This window comes from Panicum virgatum, chromosome 7N, assembly GCF_016808335.1.
Source record: "Panicum virgatum strain AP13 chromosome 7N, P.virgatum_v5, whole genome shotgun sequence".
NCBI classification, from domain to species: domain Eukaryota; kingdom Viridiplantae; phylum Streptophyta; class Magnoliopsida; order Poales; family Poaceae; genus Panicum; species Panicum virgatum.
This window is the reverse complement of record NC_053151.1, coordinates 49,672,864-49,689,307: the sequence shown is the minus strand read 5'-3', so window position 1 is coordinate 49,689,307 and position 16,444 is coordinate 49,672,864. Positions and strand designations below refer to the sequence as shown.

The following is a 16,444-nucleotide window of genomic DNA, read 5'->3' as shown; positions in this document are numbered from 1 at the left end:
AAAGCATAGAATGCCACAATCTCCAACACTCGCTACAGTGCAAGTTGCTTTCTGGAAGAAGCAGCTTCATCGTTCCGGAGCAATTCAGGTCGACAGTTGCTTCTCGTCCAAGCACAGGAAGAAAACGAAACAACAGGCCGGACGACCTGGGTGAGGGCGCCACTCAGACTGATGCCGCCATCAGGATTCATGGCATGAGGTCGTCAGCTTGCTTTTGGACGATGCTGTCTCGAAGAATCTTTGGCGGATGCTTTCCATGGCCCCAAAAATTCAACTTGTTTATGGTTTTGTTCGGTCCAAGCGACTGCAATGTAGACTAGTACGAGTACTACAAGAGACGTGCGTATTGTCTGGATTTTTAGCTTCATGTTTGGCGGTGTGTGTTGAGTAGTGTGATATGTTTGTTGAGAGGTTTGGTGTTGGATTGTTGCATTTTTCTTTTTTTTTGTATTGCTCAATCTGTGCTTTCATTTTCTTTTTAATATAATCGGCAGCTCTCCTGCCTGGTTTGTTTCGGAAAAAAAAATACTACAAGAGACGCCTTTCGGAGGAGTCAAGCCCAGTCCCGGCAGCACCAACCAACGCACGCAACAAGTGGCGATCAACAAGGCGCACAGAGACCTGTCACGTGTGCCACGATGCAGAATGGGCGAATGGCCCAGGTTCTATCAGGGCGGCTGAAAGCCAAGGAAAGTTCGTGGACAACTCGAGAGGAGCAGGTGCTCCATTCCCACACAGAAAAGACGCCATCACTGAGGGTAAAATATTCAGAACATGGCACTGGGTTACACGCATTGAACTGGATTATGATCGTAGCGCCGAGTTACATTACGTTATCGGCCTGAAAGATTAGCACTAGAAAACTGCAAAAGAGCCCATGTAAATACAACCGATCTTGGTTGATGCAGACGTGCCACGGCTTCAGATTAACAAGCAGCATCAATTCAAACGGCGACAAATGGATGGGGACTAAAGAAAGCTCGGGTTCGTTGCTGTGTGGGGCTCGAGGATGCGATTAGTAAGCGATAACATGAGTACATGACAAGTGCTCAATGATAACTAAACCTATCAACCACCAGAAGGCCACTAGACCTCACAGTATTTGTAGTAAATAAACAGTTGGTGATGGCCGTGTGTGAGGAGTAGCAACAACTAACGTGACACCTTACCAACCCTGTAGATGGCATCAAGGATTCTGTTCATGCACAAGCACCAGGGGTGGTCAGCTCAAATCTGGAAGAAAGATGCATGATGCATTCCATCATGTTTCCTTAGACTTGTAAATGGGAGCCTTTCAAATGACTTAACCGGGACATTATGGGCACTTGCACAATCATGATATTTAAATATTTCATCACAATATCCAGTGATAAGAGAGCAACCAAACGATGGCAGCTAGTCTGCTCCATTTTATAATTCTAGATAATATAATATGATTGTGCATCTAATGAGTGATGAGTTAATTCAACTGAAGGATGACTAACATAAGATTTCTTGATGTTTACATAGACTTACACAGAGGCACATTTCAAGAGACTCAGGTATGGGCACTTGCACAATAATGGTGTACATATGTTTCATTCCGAAATCCTGTAATACCAGAACTAAAAGATGACTGATGATCTGAAAATTTACTAATTTCAGATATGATAGTGGAACTTGAGCATGTAATGAAAGATCGATCATAGGAATTCCTTTCTGGTAATCTTGTTTTAACTTTTCTTGTATTTGTCTTGTATTCCAAAAGAGACAGGGAGAGAATTGGTCCCTATTCCTTTTAGAAGTTAAAAAAATATGCTCATATACGGTGCATACACACAAAGCTGCGACAAGAACCAACGGAAAATCAGTGTCAGCTGACAAGTATGGAACTCTTTATCATTTAGGAAACAACATGCAGTCATGATAATACAGTGCAATACTTATCAAATATATCCGTCATGAAATTAAAAAGAAAGGCAAACTGTTATATTCAGAAATCGTGGAACTTTAAAACCGTTCTGAACTCCTCATGCATCAAACCAAGATGTACCTTTCAAAAGGCCACCGCGAAATATACACATATTATAACCAAAATCTGTTGTACAACTTGCTCGAACAGAGGGAAAGGGCTCCATCTTACGCACGTAATAGCAACCCATTACTCAAGTTAATGAGTACCACTCACCCAAAAAAAATTTCAACCTGGTGTTTCTTTTCAAGTACTGGCCAAATGAAAATGGCGAGCATGCTTACAGAAAAGTTGCTTGCTTCTCATCTCAATGGAATTATATGAACTTAACGGAATAACTAAGTTATTCAGGTCTTCTCAGTAATCTGCTAGGATCACCTGAAATCTGCCCCAATTGCTTCCTGAACAGATTTGAAACCATCTCTTTCCAAACATTCTGCTAGCTCAGCCTGAACATGTCAAATGATCTATTAGTATCAAACTAGGAATGATTCCTTAGTAAGTAGAACATAAGATAAAAAAAAACTATTTTGAGCGGATAGTTGGAATCGTTTCCAGTAAAACAGTGAGAATACACCAACAAAAGAAAAACTATGTTCTTTTTATATGTACATACCTCAAAACTACATCTCATTTGCATTAACTAAATCTGTTTGTCTCCTAAACTACCTTTGCCTTATGGCCAATGAATAAAGAGACGTGACTCTAAAGTGCAGGATACATTAGATGGGCACTACAGGAAAATACATCCTCAAAGATTAACAACAAAAACAGCATTTAAACTTTGAATTAAGAACAAAATAATGCACTTCATATTCAACAATCATGTTTAACTTATACTAACCTTTATTCTAGGTATAAGAGCTGGACCACCATAGGCAAGAGCAGTGTAAAGTTGAACAAGAGTAGCTCCAGAACGGATCTTCTTGTATGCATCCTCACCACTGTAATTATACATAATAAATTTGATTTAAATCTTGTGCAATAAAGGTGCAAAAACAATTGAAGTAAATACAGAAATCCCATTACCTGCTTACACCACCACAGCCTATGAGGGGAATCTTGCCCTGCAAGTGATTCACAAGAGTTGTTCATCAAAAGGGCTACAATAAACAGCTATTTTATTTGGTAAAGGAATACATTTGCTGAGCAGTGCAAAGAAGCTTAAACAAATAGATATAGTTCTACGAAAGCAACAGGGGTAACACACGTACTCGTGTAAGGATATACATCTCCCTGAGAATGTTAGTAGATAAGTCAAATAAAGGCTTCCCACTTAATCCACCAGTCTCCTGAGCCAATGGATGTGTATCTGCAGGTGGTGGTCTGGAAACTGTAGTGTTTGATATAATCTGTGGTCAACAACATCGATATAGATTAGCACCAATATAAGTGAGAAGTACAGATAGGCGTGAAAGTTACATAAGATTAGGCTATCAGTGCCATAAGTTGTGGAAGAATTGTGAACCTACCAGACCATCCAGTCTAAGAGCAAGAGCAACCTGAGAAACATTAAGAAAAGGCATAAGATTCTTGATTATACGGTAGACAAGTTTGCAGAACAAGGCTAAGGTAGTAAGCCACCGCAGCAATATCCTCAAGATCCTGCTTAGACAAGTCTGGTGCAATTTTCACGAGCAATGGTGGAGGACCATCTTCGGCCCACTGCATCTCATCCCGAGCAGCTTGCACCTGCAAATCCAGTGTAAGTGATACAGATTTCCCATGCAATCATAGAGAAGATGCACTTCAGTTAAGACAGCTACATACCTTCTTAACAAGATCTTTCAGTTGTTTTCTACCTTGCAATTTGCGAAGACCAGGAGTATTTGGGGAAGAAACATTTATGACCTGCAGTAAGAGTAGAAAACTAGCCTCAGAAGTCAGAACTAAATCAGGTCCAAACATACTGTCCACCCAAGGGCCATCAAACTTCACAATATTTCATCCTTTATTAACAAAACAACATAACCAAAGTGTAATTGAGTGGTCTCTTCTCAATCATGCACTTAAGACTGTTCAACCAATGAACAGGCCAACAAGCCCAAATCAGCCATCTGTTTCTCTATTTGATAGGCTTCTAAATGAGAATGCATAACATAAAAGATGCAAAATTTCTGATTCTAACACAGTATACTTATCTGAACCTACAGTCCGTATGAAACCAAAAGTACCAAAGCTGTAGTGTGAAGTTAGTAAGTGCAAAGGACAGATACCAAGTAATCAGCATATTGTGACAATGTATGAACCCCTTGCACATAATCAGCAGCAGCATCTTCACTAGTCTTGTTTTTGCCAAGATTGACTCCCAAGATTCCAGGTCCTGCTTTCCCTCCTTGCTTTATGTCACTGGTTGAGGGAGACGTGGAGCTTGAAGTTTCTTCCATCTTCCGCTTACCATGTTGTGCCCCAAGACGCTTAGCAACAACTACGATTCCTTCACTATTGAATCCGCATCGATTGATTACGGCACTGAAGGAAACAAAGAAAACAGCAACACAAGCAACTAATTAGAACCATTCTGAATTTCTGGATCTTGATTGACATGGAACAGTTTGAATGTCAATAACAAAACACATTACTTACCCATGCTCCCTTAATCTGAAAATTCGAGGCTTGGGATTTCCCTCTTGAGGAAGCGGTGTCACAGAGCCAACTTCCACAAAGCCAAATCCCATGCCTAAGAGGCCTTCAACAGCCTCAGCATTTTTATCAAAGCCAGCGGCAAGCCCAATTGGATTCGCAAACTTCCTTCCCCAAACCTCTAGCCCGAGAACCGGCGGATCAGGTCTCTTTTCTCTTGGAACAAATCCGTGGGCAGCAGCTTTAACAGCCAAACTATGAGCAAACTCTGCATCTAGCATTGCAAAAAGTGGATTCACGAGTTCTGTCGACTTGAATAACCAGCCACTGCACAATCAGTAAGGGTTTAGCAAAGGGACTTTGTCAATTAATCATGCTAAATAGTTAAATCCGCTTTTAAAAATACCACTTGGCACATATTTTCAAGCATATAAGGGGGAGCTTCCATGAACTTCCAAATAATAAATTTAGAAATAGTTCTAGAGAAGTAATTGTCAAGAACTCAGTATCACACACCAAAACTTGGCTTCATCAGCGGTACTCACATAAGCACCTCCACCAATGGCCAAACCTATCAGAGCCCCGGTTAAAAGCCTTCCCTGCCAAATGGTAAGAGTACAAAACAAATTAATGAAGCAAAACACAAAAGAAGGTCATAGAAGAGTCAGTCCAGAAATCAAATTCATACAAGATCTTTCACAGTTATCAATTTATTAAGTTGTTTTAGTTCATTAATATTGTTGGAAAGATCGCATATTTTTCAAAGCTATCGTTCTACAAATCAAAGCTATCGTTCTGAAACACACAAATTATGAATCAGAGCTATTATCCTGGGACACATAAATTACGAATCATAGCTAGTCTTGGTATCGCATCATGCCAGATAAATTGTAGACAACTGTGGCAAAAAGGTTTAATAAAAGACATTTTTTCCTTAGATGCAATGCTTTAAGGCGGCGTGAAAGATGCAACGAGTCAGCAGCATCAAGCAAAGCAAGTAAAAGCTCGCTAAAGGTAGCAAGAAGCACATAAGCAGCACGCAGACTACAGTCTACAGATGCTAAAACCATTGCTCCTCATGCTAAGCAGCTTTTATTTAGAAAAGCAACGCGGGAGCTCAGCAAGATCACTGCCCGTGACGTGTATGTCCAAATGCCGAGGAGATGGTGGAGGCGGGGGCGGGGGCGTTACCTTGCGGGGTGGCGGGGGCACCTTCTTCGGTGCGGCTGCGGCCTCCGCCGCCGCGCCGGACGCGGAGGCCGTGCTGGCCGGCCGCGCGGATGCGCCGCCGCGACACGCGGAGCCGCGCAGGAGGACGTCGCGGAGAGAGCGCCGCCACAAGCGCGCCACGGCGGAAGAAGACATGGGGGAGGGCGGGAGGGAGGCCTGCCCGGGGGAAGGTCGGTACTCGGTAGGCTGGTGGAGCCCGAGTAGGGCGGCGGTGGCGGCGAGGTGTTGGGGACGGTCGGCGTGGGGAGCAAGCAGAAGGTGGAGGGGGGTTCAAGGGCTTAAGCGGGCAAGGAACAGGGACACGAGTTGGGTCGGAGTCCGACCCAGGTATGAGATATTTCACGTGTCTCAACCCACTTGGCCTATATAACATCTTGGGCTTGGCCCAGGTTACCGACTTCAGCCCAGATTGGATGATGCAAAGCCCATACTTGAGCCCTGACTGGATGATGCAAAAGCTGGTCGTTTTATTAGCTGTGTTTAGATACAAAATTTCTCTCTCCAAACTTCATTATTCACCTATCACATTAAATCTTTTACCTCATGTATGGAGCATTAAATGTGGTAAATAAAAAAACTAATTGCATAATTTTGATGTACACAACGAGACGAATCTTTTGAGCCTAGTTAGGTCACGATAGGACAACAATTACCACAAACAAACAAAAAATACTATAATATACTACAGTGTGGGATGTAATTTTTTTTACCAATATTTTACGAATCTAAACACAGACTGGTAGGAGACTACACTAGAAAAGGAGGGTCCTACCTACCTAGCTCCCCGGAGAAGTGTCGGCTCGCCGCCGCCACATCCATTTCTCCGGCGGTCTCCCCTCCCTTCCCAAATCCCGAAGCGAATTTCTCGCTCGGGGAGTCGGGGTAGGATTAGGGATAGCTTCACTGCTTCAGCATGGAGCACGGGCAGGATGCCGCCGTAAGGGACCAAGTAGCTCTCTCCATGCGCCTCCTCCGCCACCTCGGCAGCCCCGACGAGCCCGCGAACCTCGCCTTCTCGCCGCTCTCCTTCCACGCCGTCCTCTCCCTACTCGCCTCCGGCGCCTCGGGCGCCGCCCGCGAACAGATCGCCGCCTTCCTCGGCCCCGCCGGCGCCGACGCGCACGCCGCGCTCGCCTCCAAGGTGGTCGCGGACGTCCTCGCCGATCGTGGCGGCAGGGTTCCGGAGGTCCGCTGCGCCATGGGCGTCTGGGTCGACGCCGCGCTCCTCCTCAACCCCGCCTTCGCCGATGCGGCCGCTTCCAAGTTCAAAGCCGCTGTGAGGACGATTGCCTTCGGTGACAACCCCGCGGCAGCCAGAGCCGAGATCAACGATTGGTTTAGGAGCGAGACCGGCGGCCTCGTCGAGAACCTCCTCGGCGAGGGCGAGGGCGAGGGCTCCGTCGACGGCAGCACGGTGGTCGTCCTCGCCAACTCGCTCTACTTCAATGGACATTGGTACAACCCCTTCTTCCCGCGCCTCACCCAAGACGGCATCTTCCATGTCTCCCCCGACGCCGCCGTCCGCGTGCCTTTCATGACAGGGAGTCACCTGCACACCTTCATGGACATCGGCTGCCATCCTGGCTTTAACGTCCTGCGCATGCCCTACTGCACCGGTGGCGCCGGCCGGAAGTTCGCCATGTACATCTACCTCCCCGACGAGCGCGACGGCCTGGCTGGCCTCGTGCGCCAGATCAGCTCCAACCCGGCGGCGCTGCTGCACAAGACGATCTTGCCGAAGCGGCCTGTCACGGTGGGGGAGCTCAAGATCCCCAAGTTCGAGGTGTCGTTCAAGGTGGAGGCCTCACGTCTGCTGCGTGACCTCGGGCTTGACCTGCCTTTTCACCCTGCCGCTGACTCCTCGGCGATGCTGCTGGGCTCTCCACAGAAGAAGGTGGCCGTGTCATCCGTGCTCCACCAGTTGCTTCGTCAATGTTAACGAGAAAGGGACCGTGGCTGCTGCAGCCAAGCTTGAATCGATGATGGGCTGCGCCATGCCGGACGATCACATCGTCGACTTTGTCGCTGATCATCCCTTTCTCTTCTTCTTCATGGAGGAGGACAGCGGCCTCGTGGTTTTCGCCGGTCAAGTCGTCAACCCTTTGCTCCACTGATCGGTGATCAACTAGCTAGCTAGCCGTAGAGGGCATCAAGTGGGAGAGAGAGAGAGAGAGAGAGAGAGAGAGAGAGAGAGAGAGAGAGAGAGAGAGAGAGAGAGAGAGAGAGAGAGAGAGAGAGAGAGAGAGTCCGATGCAGATCTCAAACAATGAGGAAAAGAACTCCTGTAGGAACTCATGGCTTTCACGGTGTATGTATCCGTAATGGTATCAGTTTGGAATCGTCACTTGACATTGAGTACTCATGCCTGCATGCGTGATCGTTGTGCGGCCGTATAGCTGCAGATACTGTTCGACCAAGCATGTCTTTTCTATCTCTTGGAAGTTGACCATCTCACTTTTCTAATAAAAATCAGATCCAATTGAATGTACTAATCGCATCCCAGCCTTAACTTTATTGTCAAATTTTGATTAGTTCGGTGTTTTCAGGTTTTCTTGCCTTTCTTTTTTGAAGAATGCTTTCTTGCCTTGCTTGAAAGCAGATTACAGTGTAAGATTTGGTGCGTGTCGGACGCGAGGCAGCGCAGTAAGGCACAACACCGACAAGGCATTATATTCAGCGGGCACCAATACTTGTCCATGCTCGGCTCCGAGCCTCCGACGCGCTGGCCGTTGCAGCCCTGAAGCCGTGCGTCCTGCCCGTCAGTGTCGTGGCGCCAAGCGTACTAGAGCATCTCCAGCATTTTTTCAATAATTATTTTTCAATAATTGGTTTTGAGAAATATCAAAATAGCAATTTTAGGATTATTGGGTAGTTGCTTTGCAGTCTTCCAATAATCTCATTCCAATCTGTTGTAAAACAACTGGACTGCATATAGAAGGAAAGGAGGACTAGAAGTCCTAGTCCATGTCCGGTTGCTTGTGGCCTCTTACCAAAACTCTAGTCATAGGTCGGAGTATATATATATGAGGGAGACCTTCATTGTAAATGATCAATACGAGGAATAAAAAGAAGCTCTACCTACATTGTATTTTGTCTACTTGTGTTCTTGTGCTTATCATGAGAGGCGTAAGAGGGAGAAGATCCAACCGTTGACGACGTGTTTTACAACACGTTATCAGCACGACCGCTCTTCATCGACTACATGCGCCGAAGGAGTCGTCATCAAGCTCGACGCTGGCAATCTCGCCGTCGTCCACGCCATCGGCTACTTCGACGACGTCGACTACTTCAACGTCGCCAGCGATAGGATCTGCTCCGACTCGTCATCACGCAGGCAGGCCCCGGCCTTGCCGAACTGTCCTATGCGACAGGCTTCGAATCCGTTCGTTGAATAAAGCAGCACGGTATAAATTTTTTTTAGTAGATTAGATCTGTGAATCCAAGCATTGAATTGGAAGATTTAATTTGCTAAACTTAATAAGTCGTATACTTAAATTGATCTCCATGATCGACATGGACACGGGACATGTTGCTGACTTTACGTCAGTAATATATAAGGGCATGAAAAAAGGGTGGAATTTTGTTTGTGCAGTGCCACGTGCATGATGGCTGGCAGCTAAAACGATCTTGTCATTGCCTTAGGCATGTTAGTTCTGAACAAAGATCATGAAGATCACTCACACACAAGCATCTCGCAGATACACCATTATGCAAATCCTCAGCTTGTAGCATAGCTCATAGCCTGAAGTCAAGTGCAGCTTGAACCCGGCACAGAAGGGCAGTCTTGCAGACGCCACCATCGCCCAAACCTCCAAGGCTGAACCTAACGGACAAAATGCCGAACTCGCTCTAATCAAACTCACATGCAGCTGAGCTTCCCAAATTCACCCCGACCCCCGCGGTTGCGCCTGCACGCGCATACTCGCCATCGCCGCCTGAAGCATCATGCGCCCGAATTTTATCTCTCTCCTGCAGCCGAACTGCAGTTCCATAACGCCCGTAGCCATGCGCTGCACGAAGCAAAGCAGCCGGTGCCGTCCGAACAAATGTGCCTGCACTAGTGCTAGCTTATAGTAGAGATATCGCCCTGCATTGCACCGTCGGTCTATTATCATGAAATCGTTATGCTAATTCCGACCGTCTACAGAAAGTGCATGCACGCGCACGTGCATACTGCCTTGCAAGGCCGCAAGCATCAAACGGCTCCCATCGTCGGCCTGCAGCCGCATTCTCGAGATTCGTTTGCCTTCAAGCGACAGAGCGCATGCCTCTTTCCGCATCCCACGTCACCCGACGCTGCACGCGGGTGAGAGGGAGACAGGAGGAGGAGACGATTTTTTGTGACGTGCTGTACCTGGCCAAGCAGCCTGTAATAGGCAACCACAGCAAACAATCCATGAAGGAGAGCTCACGAATATAAAATAGTGTAGTCAAGCTGTAAGCATCTAGGCCCTCTAGGTATGTTTCGGTGATTAATGACAACTATTATTGTGACTAATGAGTTTGTGCAGCTTAATGAATTATTATCGCTCATTGGATCATATGTTAAAGAGGCCCCTCAATTTCATTATTCAAAAAGACGATCTTGGTATCCAACTCAAGTATATAACAAGACTAAGGATCTTTCTAGTTCTAAGTGTCACAAGGTTGAGAAGTACACTTAGGTTAGTATAGGTTTTATAGTTTTGTAGAGGTCGCACTATTAAGAGGGGTTAAGACCAAGTAACTTTGGTGGCAATGTCTATGTGGGGAACTCTTTGGTGGACATGTATATGAAGAGCAAGTGCCTAGTTGACGGCTATGTTACCCGGATACTTGGATACGAATACGTCGATACTCCGATACGTAATTTTTCTAAAAAGGATACGCGAATATATATATATAATATATATAAAAATGTTCCAGACTAGTTCAAAACGACCATATTTCATAGTATGATAATATAAAAATAGTATGCAAATGATAAATCTAATTGTTATGTGGTGGAGCTCCTGCAGTATCAGATAGATCGAGAGCCCCTATATCATCTAGTATACTCTCTATGGCTGGTTTGTCTAGCGAGAGTTGAGCTTGCTGAAGAAAATCAGCACCACCATCAAGGTCAAACTCAAAGGTATCTCAAAGGTCTCACGTGTATAGATGGTGTATTTACACAGTTAATGAGGGGTTAATGTTTTGAGGTGTCGGGAAAGAATCGGAAATATGTCGACAAAGTATCGATATTATTTTATTTATTTAAATATTATTAAACTATTTGATACTTGTCCGACAAGTATCAGAGGAGTATCAGTATCCCGTAAGTATCGGAGGAGTATCGGTATCTGATACGTGAGGGTTCGCAAGATGCATCGTAGGTTGACGGCACCAGAGCGTTCACAGAGATTCACTGCAAAGATGTTGTGTCATGGACAGAGATGGCCGCTGGCTGCCTACACTGTGGTGAGCCCGCGAAGGCAATTGGCATTCTCAATCACATGATGCTGGATGGAGTTATGCCTAACAGTTACACATTTGCTACGGTGGCTAATGCCTGCGCAAGTCTCACTGATCTGGATGAAGGAAGCAAAGTTCATGGATATGTGATCAAGCTAGGAGATGACGCAGATGTTGGCGTCAACAATGCACTCATCGATATGTATGCGAAGTGTGGGTCAGTGAACTGTGCTTACAAGGTGTTCCTGTCCATGCAACAGCGGCCAGTTATCTCCTGGACAACGATGATCATGGGTTTTGCGCAGAACGGTCTAGCTCGCGAGGCTGTGGAGGTGTTTGACGACATGCTGTTGAAAGGTGTGGCACCCAACTATGTCACATTAATCTGTGTTCTGTACGCTTGCAGCCAAGGTGGGTTTGTGGATGAAGGTTGGATATACTTCAACGCCATGGAGGATAGGTTTGGTGTTCAGCCTGGCGAAGACCACTATGCTTGCATGGTCGATCTCCTCGGAAAAGCAGGCCGTATCGAGGAGGCTGAAGAGCTGATATCAAGGATGCCAGTCCGGCCAGGGGTTCTGGTCTGGCAGGCATTGCTTGGTGCTTGCCGCCTTCATGGCAACGAGGCTGCAGGCAGGAGAGCTGCAGAGTATGCACTTGCGCTCGAAAAGGATGATCCATCGACATACATGTTACTATCCAACATGCTTGCCGACCAGCACAATTGGGACAGTGCAGGGAAGCTGAGAGGACTCATGGAAGATACAGACATCATGAAGGTGCCTGGATCTTCATGGTTTCAATCCAAGCCCGCCAGAAACCGAGCTTGTATCAGGTGAACTTCTGTTCAGTGGAATAGAAGCATCTGGGTCTGCATTTGACCTGGGAGCATCAGACTACAGAAAGAATCAGGTACTTTGATCATCTCTATCTGAGTGGACTGGCTTCTGCTGTTCTGCAAACACCTCACTGGTGAAGGGAAGTGGCTTGTATTTGACCAAAATTTAACATAATTGAGCTGCACTTTGATCATTTGTATCATCCATACAATTTGGGAAACAGCAAACCACTGTATGCACAAATATATCATAAAATGAACTTGCTTAATATTAGTCATTTAAAATTAGTTGATACATACTCATCACAGCTCTTTATATATACTAAATTTGCCAATGACAATCATACATAGTCAAGCAAGATGGTGTAGTTAATTACAAACTAAAAAAATGTTGCTCATGTAAGGAGGGATTCTTCAACATTCCCGATGCATTGCGCCTCTGTTAATAAGTCGTCGCCTAGTCGTCCGGTCGCTCTCCATGTACTGGGCGTCGCGCTCGACTTACCAAGCTGCGATATGGCGTCCGACTTCCGTAGTTAGGCGTCGCCTAGGCGGTAAAAGGCGAATTTGGACGCCTCACGGGTAGAAGACGATGCCATATCGCAGCGCGGGAGGAGCGCGTGGGAAAGCGTGACCCGCGCGGGGGAAGGGCGCGGCGTACATGACCCGCGCAAAAAAAAAACGTGAGCTGAGATTCAGATAGGGCCATAGAGGATAGGGCGGCGGCGCACCTGAAGCTTGGCGGCGGCGGAGCACCTGAAGGTTGGCGGCGGCGCGGCGCACCTGACCAGCAGCAGCTTCCAGCCTTCCACCAAGGAGCCCAGGAGGCAGGAGCCGAGGACCAGGACCAAGGCGCCAAGCCACAGGTACTCTGCTCCCTTCCTCGCTCTCCGCTCCCTTCCTTCCTCCTCTCAGCTTCCTCACCAGCTGCTTCCGCCTTCCACCAAGTAGCGCAGGAGGCAAGAGCCCAGGAGGCAGGAGCCCAGGACTAGGACCAAGGCGCCAAGCGCCCAAGCCACAGGTACTCTGCTTCTGCTCCCATCCTCGCTCTGCACTTTGCTACTCTGCTTTGCTTTGTTTTCTGAGATTTTTGTCTGGATGATAATAGGTCCAGGACTCCAGGTTGTAAAGCAGGTTGCCGAAGGTTGCACATCACCCAACTAAGAGGTTCCCTCCCATTCTCTTTATGTCTCCCCCCTTTTCTTTGTCCATGCATGTATGCAGTAACCTCTTACACCTGCATTGCTTCTGCTCCCATCATGATATATGTATTCACTGCATTGAATTTCTTTGTCTATTAGACTATTAGTTGTAGGTATTTGTCACCTTCGGCAAGTATTAGCTCCCTTGAACAATACTCTTCTTATGCCGAAAGTCAACCTACTATATGTTCCTGCCTTCCTGGCCTAGATGCAGCTTTATATATGTGATATGTCACATATGCGACTTCTTTCTTCTCTGAAAGAACTGTGCTAGCTTGATCCGTTTGGCAATCCAAAATCTGGCAATGAAGAGGAAGAAGATGAAGACCCACATGATGATGCTTATGTGACAGATTCTGAGGATGCTCCTCCCGATGGTGGAGAAAGCATGGAAGGATTGCAAGCTGCAAATAACCATGATGAGTTTGATGATGGATATTGAGTTGGGGTTGTCTTTTGAGCTGGGGTTGGCTTTTGAGAGATGTTACTTATGCTGTATTTTTATGGACTGATGTATCTAAGTTATGCTACTTATGCTGCAAATTATCCCACTAGTATCTAAGTTTATGGACTGATGTATTGATGTTACTTATGCTGTATTTTTACCCATTATGCTACTTGTGAACTTGCCCATATACTACTATTGTGGATTGTGACCTCATATTGCTAAATTTCTCTATTTTTTTAGCTTGGTGCTTGGGAGAATAAAAGAGATCACAAATCATCAGCAAGAACAAGGTACACTTGATCCATATTTACATAGCTAATTAATTGCATTATAACTTGTTTCTTACATTCATTATCACTCACAACATGTTGCAAGTACATGCTACATCAAGTAAGAGAAATTGGAAAGAAGAGAGCTGGAAAATTGGCACCATCAAGGTATGTTTCTGCTCTTTTCCTACATGCTAGGACATCTGTATGGCGTCGCCTCGCCGCGCACCTTAAGCGCCTAGTTGACTCAAAGGGCTGAGTCGCCGCGCTTCGCCTTACCGCCTTAAAAACATTGCTTTGCGCAAGCCAATGCCATCGACATTCTGAGGGCTTAAACTGCGGGCACTGATATTAAGCTACAGTTGTCGCCAAGAAAGGCTCCAGGTATTGCTTGAACTTGTCTTTTGTTATTGCACCTTCTCTTCGGCTACCTGGTACCTCTTGCCCATTCTTGAAGAGAATGAGTGTTGGGAGACCAAAAACCTTGTACTCTTCAATCAACTGAGAATTTGCATCATGATCAATCTTGACAATCTTTAATCTCCCATCATATTCCTGCTTCACAGAATTTCAGTTTATGAAAGCTGGCAATTCTGATGATATACCATGACGTTTCCTCTTATAAGAATCATTATGTTGAACAACCATATTAAAAACTTCCTACATATCCTTTGAACTACTTGTTTCCCTCCAGTAAATAAAAATAGGGTAGTTTGCCTTTGTTAAAAACAAAGAGAGAAATTTTGTCTCGCATACATGGATATCTCTGCACATTAGTCAATTAGTCTGAGGTTGTTCGCAATAGCCAAAACAACAGGCTATGGAGTGACAGTAAATAAACACTGTAATTGCAGGCTAGGATAACATAGTGTTACATGTTTGATTTCCAATAAGTAATGTTAGCCTAAAGCCGTAAGGACTTTAACCATAGTGTGATACTTCTCTAAATTGGTGTAGAAAATAAATGGAAGACTTAACTGAAACATGATTGGCTGACTTTCGTATAAAACATCTTGCCTATGGAGTCTTATCACAACCAAACTAACAAACTGTAAATGTTATATTGCAGCTACCACTTGATATTATGTCATATGTCAGTTTATATCTTATGGAGTTATGGGGCTGCCACTTGATCTCATATGTCAGTTTATCTCTTATGGGGCTGCCACTTGATCTTGTCAAGGAATTGTGGCTTTAATTGGCATTTTACCGAACATGTGCCAAATCTATACTATAAAAATTGAAACAATTGAAAACGTTTCTCACCAAGATTAGGCCCACCGTACCCCTCACGGAGGTCCCACTTGTCAGGCCAAAAGGATTGACGAAAGGGAGGGGGAGATTGATTTCGTCAATGTTTTTCGCCAAAATCCTATTACTTTTTACACCATCAATTTCTTATACCCACCTGGTGTACCCACATATTACTTTTCTTTAGCGCACATATACTTTCCTTTGCACATAAATTGACCCATAATTCACGTCATTTTCTCTTTTCGAAGGATAATAATTGACATCATTGTTTATGGAATGAAAATAAAGGCGTGTATTAACGTATTACTTTCCTTTAGTATACACATACTTTTCTTTGCACATAAGTTAATCCATAATTCACGTCATTTTTTTTGGAAGGATAATAATTGACATCATTGTTTATGGAAGGAAAAAAACGTGTATTATTTTTAGAAGAAAAATAAATGACATCACTGCTTGATGGTTTTGGAAGGATATTAATTGACATCATTGTTTTATGGAAGGAAAAAAGATGTATTATTTTCGAAAAGAAATTAATAACATCATTGCTTGATGGAAGAAAAATTAAATACGTGCCACATCTTCCCTAGTTCTATGAAATTGCTAAACATTTCATCATTCATTATATCTAGGGAAAAACAATCCTTTAACATATCTATCAAGGCCATCGTATGAACATTTCTGTTAAGAAGCAGGCAAGTAGCAGAGTAATGTATACCTCTGAGGCCCAATCAACGACGGGCGCGATGAGGCGGCACGGCCCGCACCAGTCGGCGACGAAGTCAACGAGGACGGGCAGCTCCGACTCCAGCACCTCCGCCGCGAACTCGCCCTGCGCAATGAACTTCACGGCCGCGGCGCAGCGAGCGCGCGCGCGCGGGCACGTGTGCCGGCCTGGCGCCGCGCGGCAGCCAGCCGAAGCGGGCCGGGCGGGCGAGAGACGGAGCGTGGGCGTGAGGCGGGTCCCGCGGGGGACCGAGGAGAACGGCGAGCGGAGTGTGGGCGCGAGGGTGGACGCCATGAGCGGAGCGGAGCGCAGGCAGCGCGATGCCGACAAGTGGTGAGGGGAGGAGGAATCTTCTGGAAGGTGCCAAGTAGCAGGGCGAGAGATTTGTTGGCTGGCGACTGGCGAGGGCGGATTTTTCCCCCCACCTCGTCCTCTGAGGCGCGGGGGATTCGGCCCAGCCCAGTAAAAACTGCAGGGGAAACGGAACGCGAGCGGCCCGTTCCGCTCTG

General features: G+C 45.8%; 3 protein-coding genes, 1 long non-coding RNA gene and 1 pseudogene across 4 annotated transcripts; 3 read left to right on the top strand and 2 right to left on the bottom strand.

The window, feature by feature from the left end:
* Nucleotides 1-1,982: 1,982 nt before the first annotated feature.
* LOC120683035 (dihydroorotate dehydrogenase (quinone), mitochondrial-like) lies at nt 1,983-6,067 on the bottom strand. The gene is made up of 11 exons (XM_039965048.1): nt 5,726-6,067; nt 5,051-5,133; nt 4,538-4,861; nt 4,168-4,423; nt 3,722-3,802; nt 3,536-3,643; nt 3,424-3,453; nt 3,166-3,303; nt 2,981-3,018; nt 2,796-2,895; nt 1,983-2,400 (listed from the first exon to the last, which is right to left on the bottom strand). Exons 1-11 carry the CDS (start codon nt 5,897-5,899, stop codon nt 2,326-2,328), a joined length of 1,407 nt encoding a protein of 468 aa, XP_039820982.1. The 5' UTR covers nt 5,900-6,067; the 3' UTR covers nt 1,983-2,325.
* Nucleotides 6,068-6,677: 610 nt separating this feature from the next.
* Nucleotides 6,678-7,878, top strand: LOC120681390 (annotated as a pseudogene).
* Nucleotides 7,879-11,178: 3,300 nt separating this feature from the next.
* LOC120681389 (pentatricopeptide repeat-containing protein At2g03880, mitochondrial-like) lies at nt 11,179-12,036 on the top strand. Its single transcript, XM_039962878.1, has one exon. It carries the CDS (start codon nt 11,179-11,181, stop codon nt 12,034-12,036), a length of 858 nt encoding a protein of 285 aa, XP_039818812.1.
* A 245-nt stretch (nt 12,037-12,281) lies between these two features.
* On the bottom strand, nt 12,282-16,309 carry LOC120681449 (thioredoxin X, chloroplastic-like). Its single transcript, XM_039962945.1, has 3 exons — nt 15,927-16,309; nt 14,258-14,509; nt 12,282-12,472 (listed from the first exon to the last, which is right to left on the bottom strand). Exons 1-2 carry the CDS (start codon nt 16,227-16,229, stop codon nt 14,306-14,308), a joined length of 507 nt encoding a protein of 168 aa, XP_039818879.1. The 5' UTR covers nt 16,230-16,309; the 3' UTR covers nt 12,282-12,472; nt 14,258-14,305.
* On the top strand, nt 12,494-13,227 carry LOC120681450. Its single transcript, XR_005677873.1, has 3 exons — nt 12,494-12,901; nt 12,987-13,056; nt 13,144-13,227. It is a non-coding gene; the product is annotated as an uncharacterized LOC120681450 (long non-coding RNA).
* Nucleotides 16,310-16,444: the final 135 nt, after the last annotated feature.

Coding starts and splice junctions, on each gene's coding strand:
- LOC120683035 (XM_039965048.1), bottom strand. CDS start 5,899: ATGTCTTCTTCCGCCGTGGCGCGCTTGTGGCGGCGCTCTCTCCGCGAC. Junction 3,454..3,535: donor ATCTTGAGGATATTGCTGCG/GTGGCTTACTAC, acceptor AATGTTTCTCAG/GTTGCTCTTGCTCTTAGACT. Junction 3,019..3,165: donor AGATGTATATCCTTACACGA/GTACGTGTGTTA, acceptor AATCACTTGCAG/GGCAAGATTCCCCTCATAGG.
- LOC120681389 (XM_039962878.1), top strand. CDS start 11,179: ATGGCCGCTGGCTGCCTACACTGTGGTGAGCCCGCGAAGGCAATTGGC.
- LOC120681449 (XM_039962945.1), bottom strand. CDS start 16,229: ATGGCGTCCACCCTCGCGCCCACACTCCGCTCGCCGTTCTCCTCGGTC. Junction 14,510..15,926: donor TCGTTGATTGGGCCTCAGAG/GTATACATTACT, acceptor TCTGTGAAGCAG/GAATATGATGGGAGATTAAA.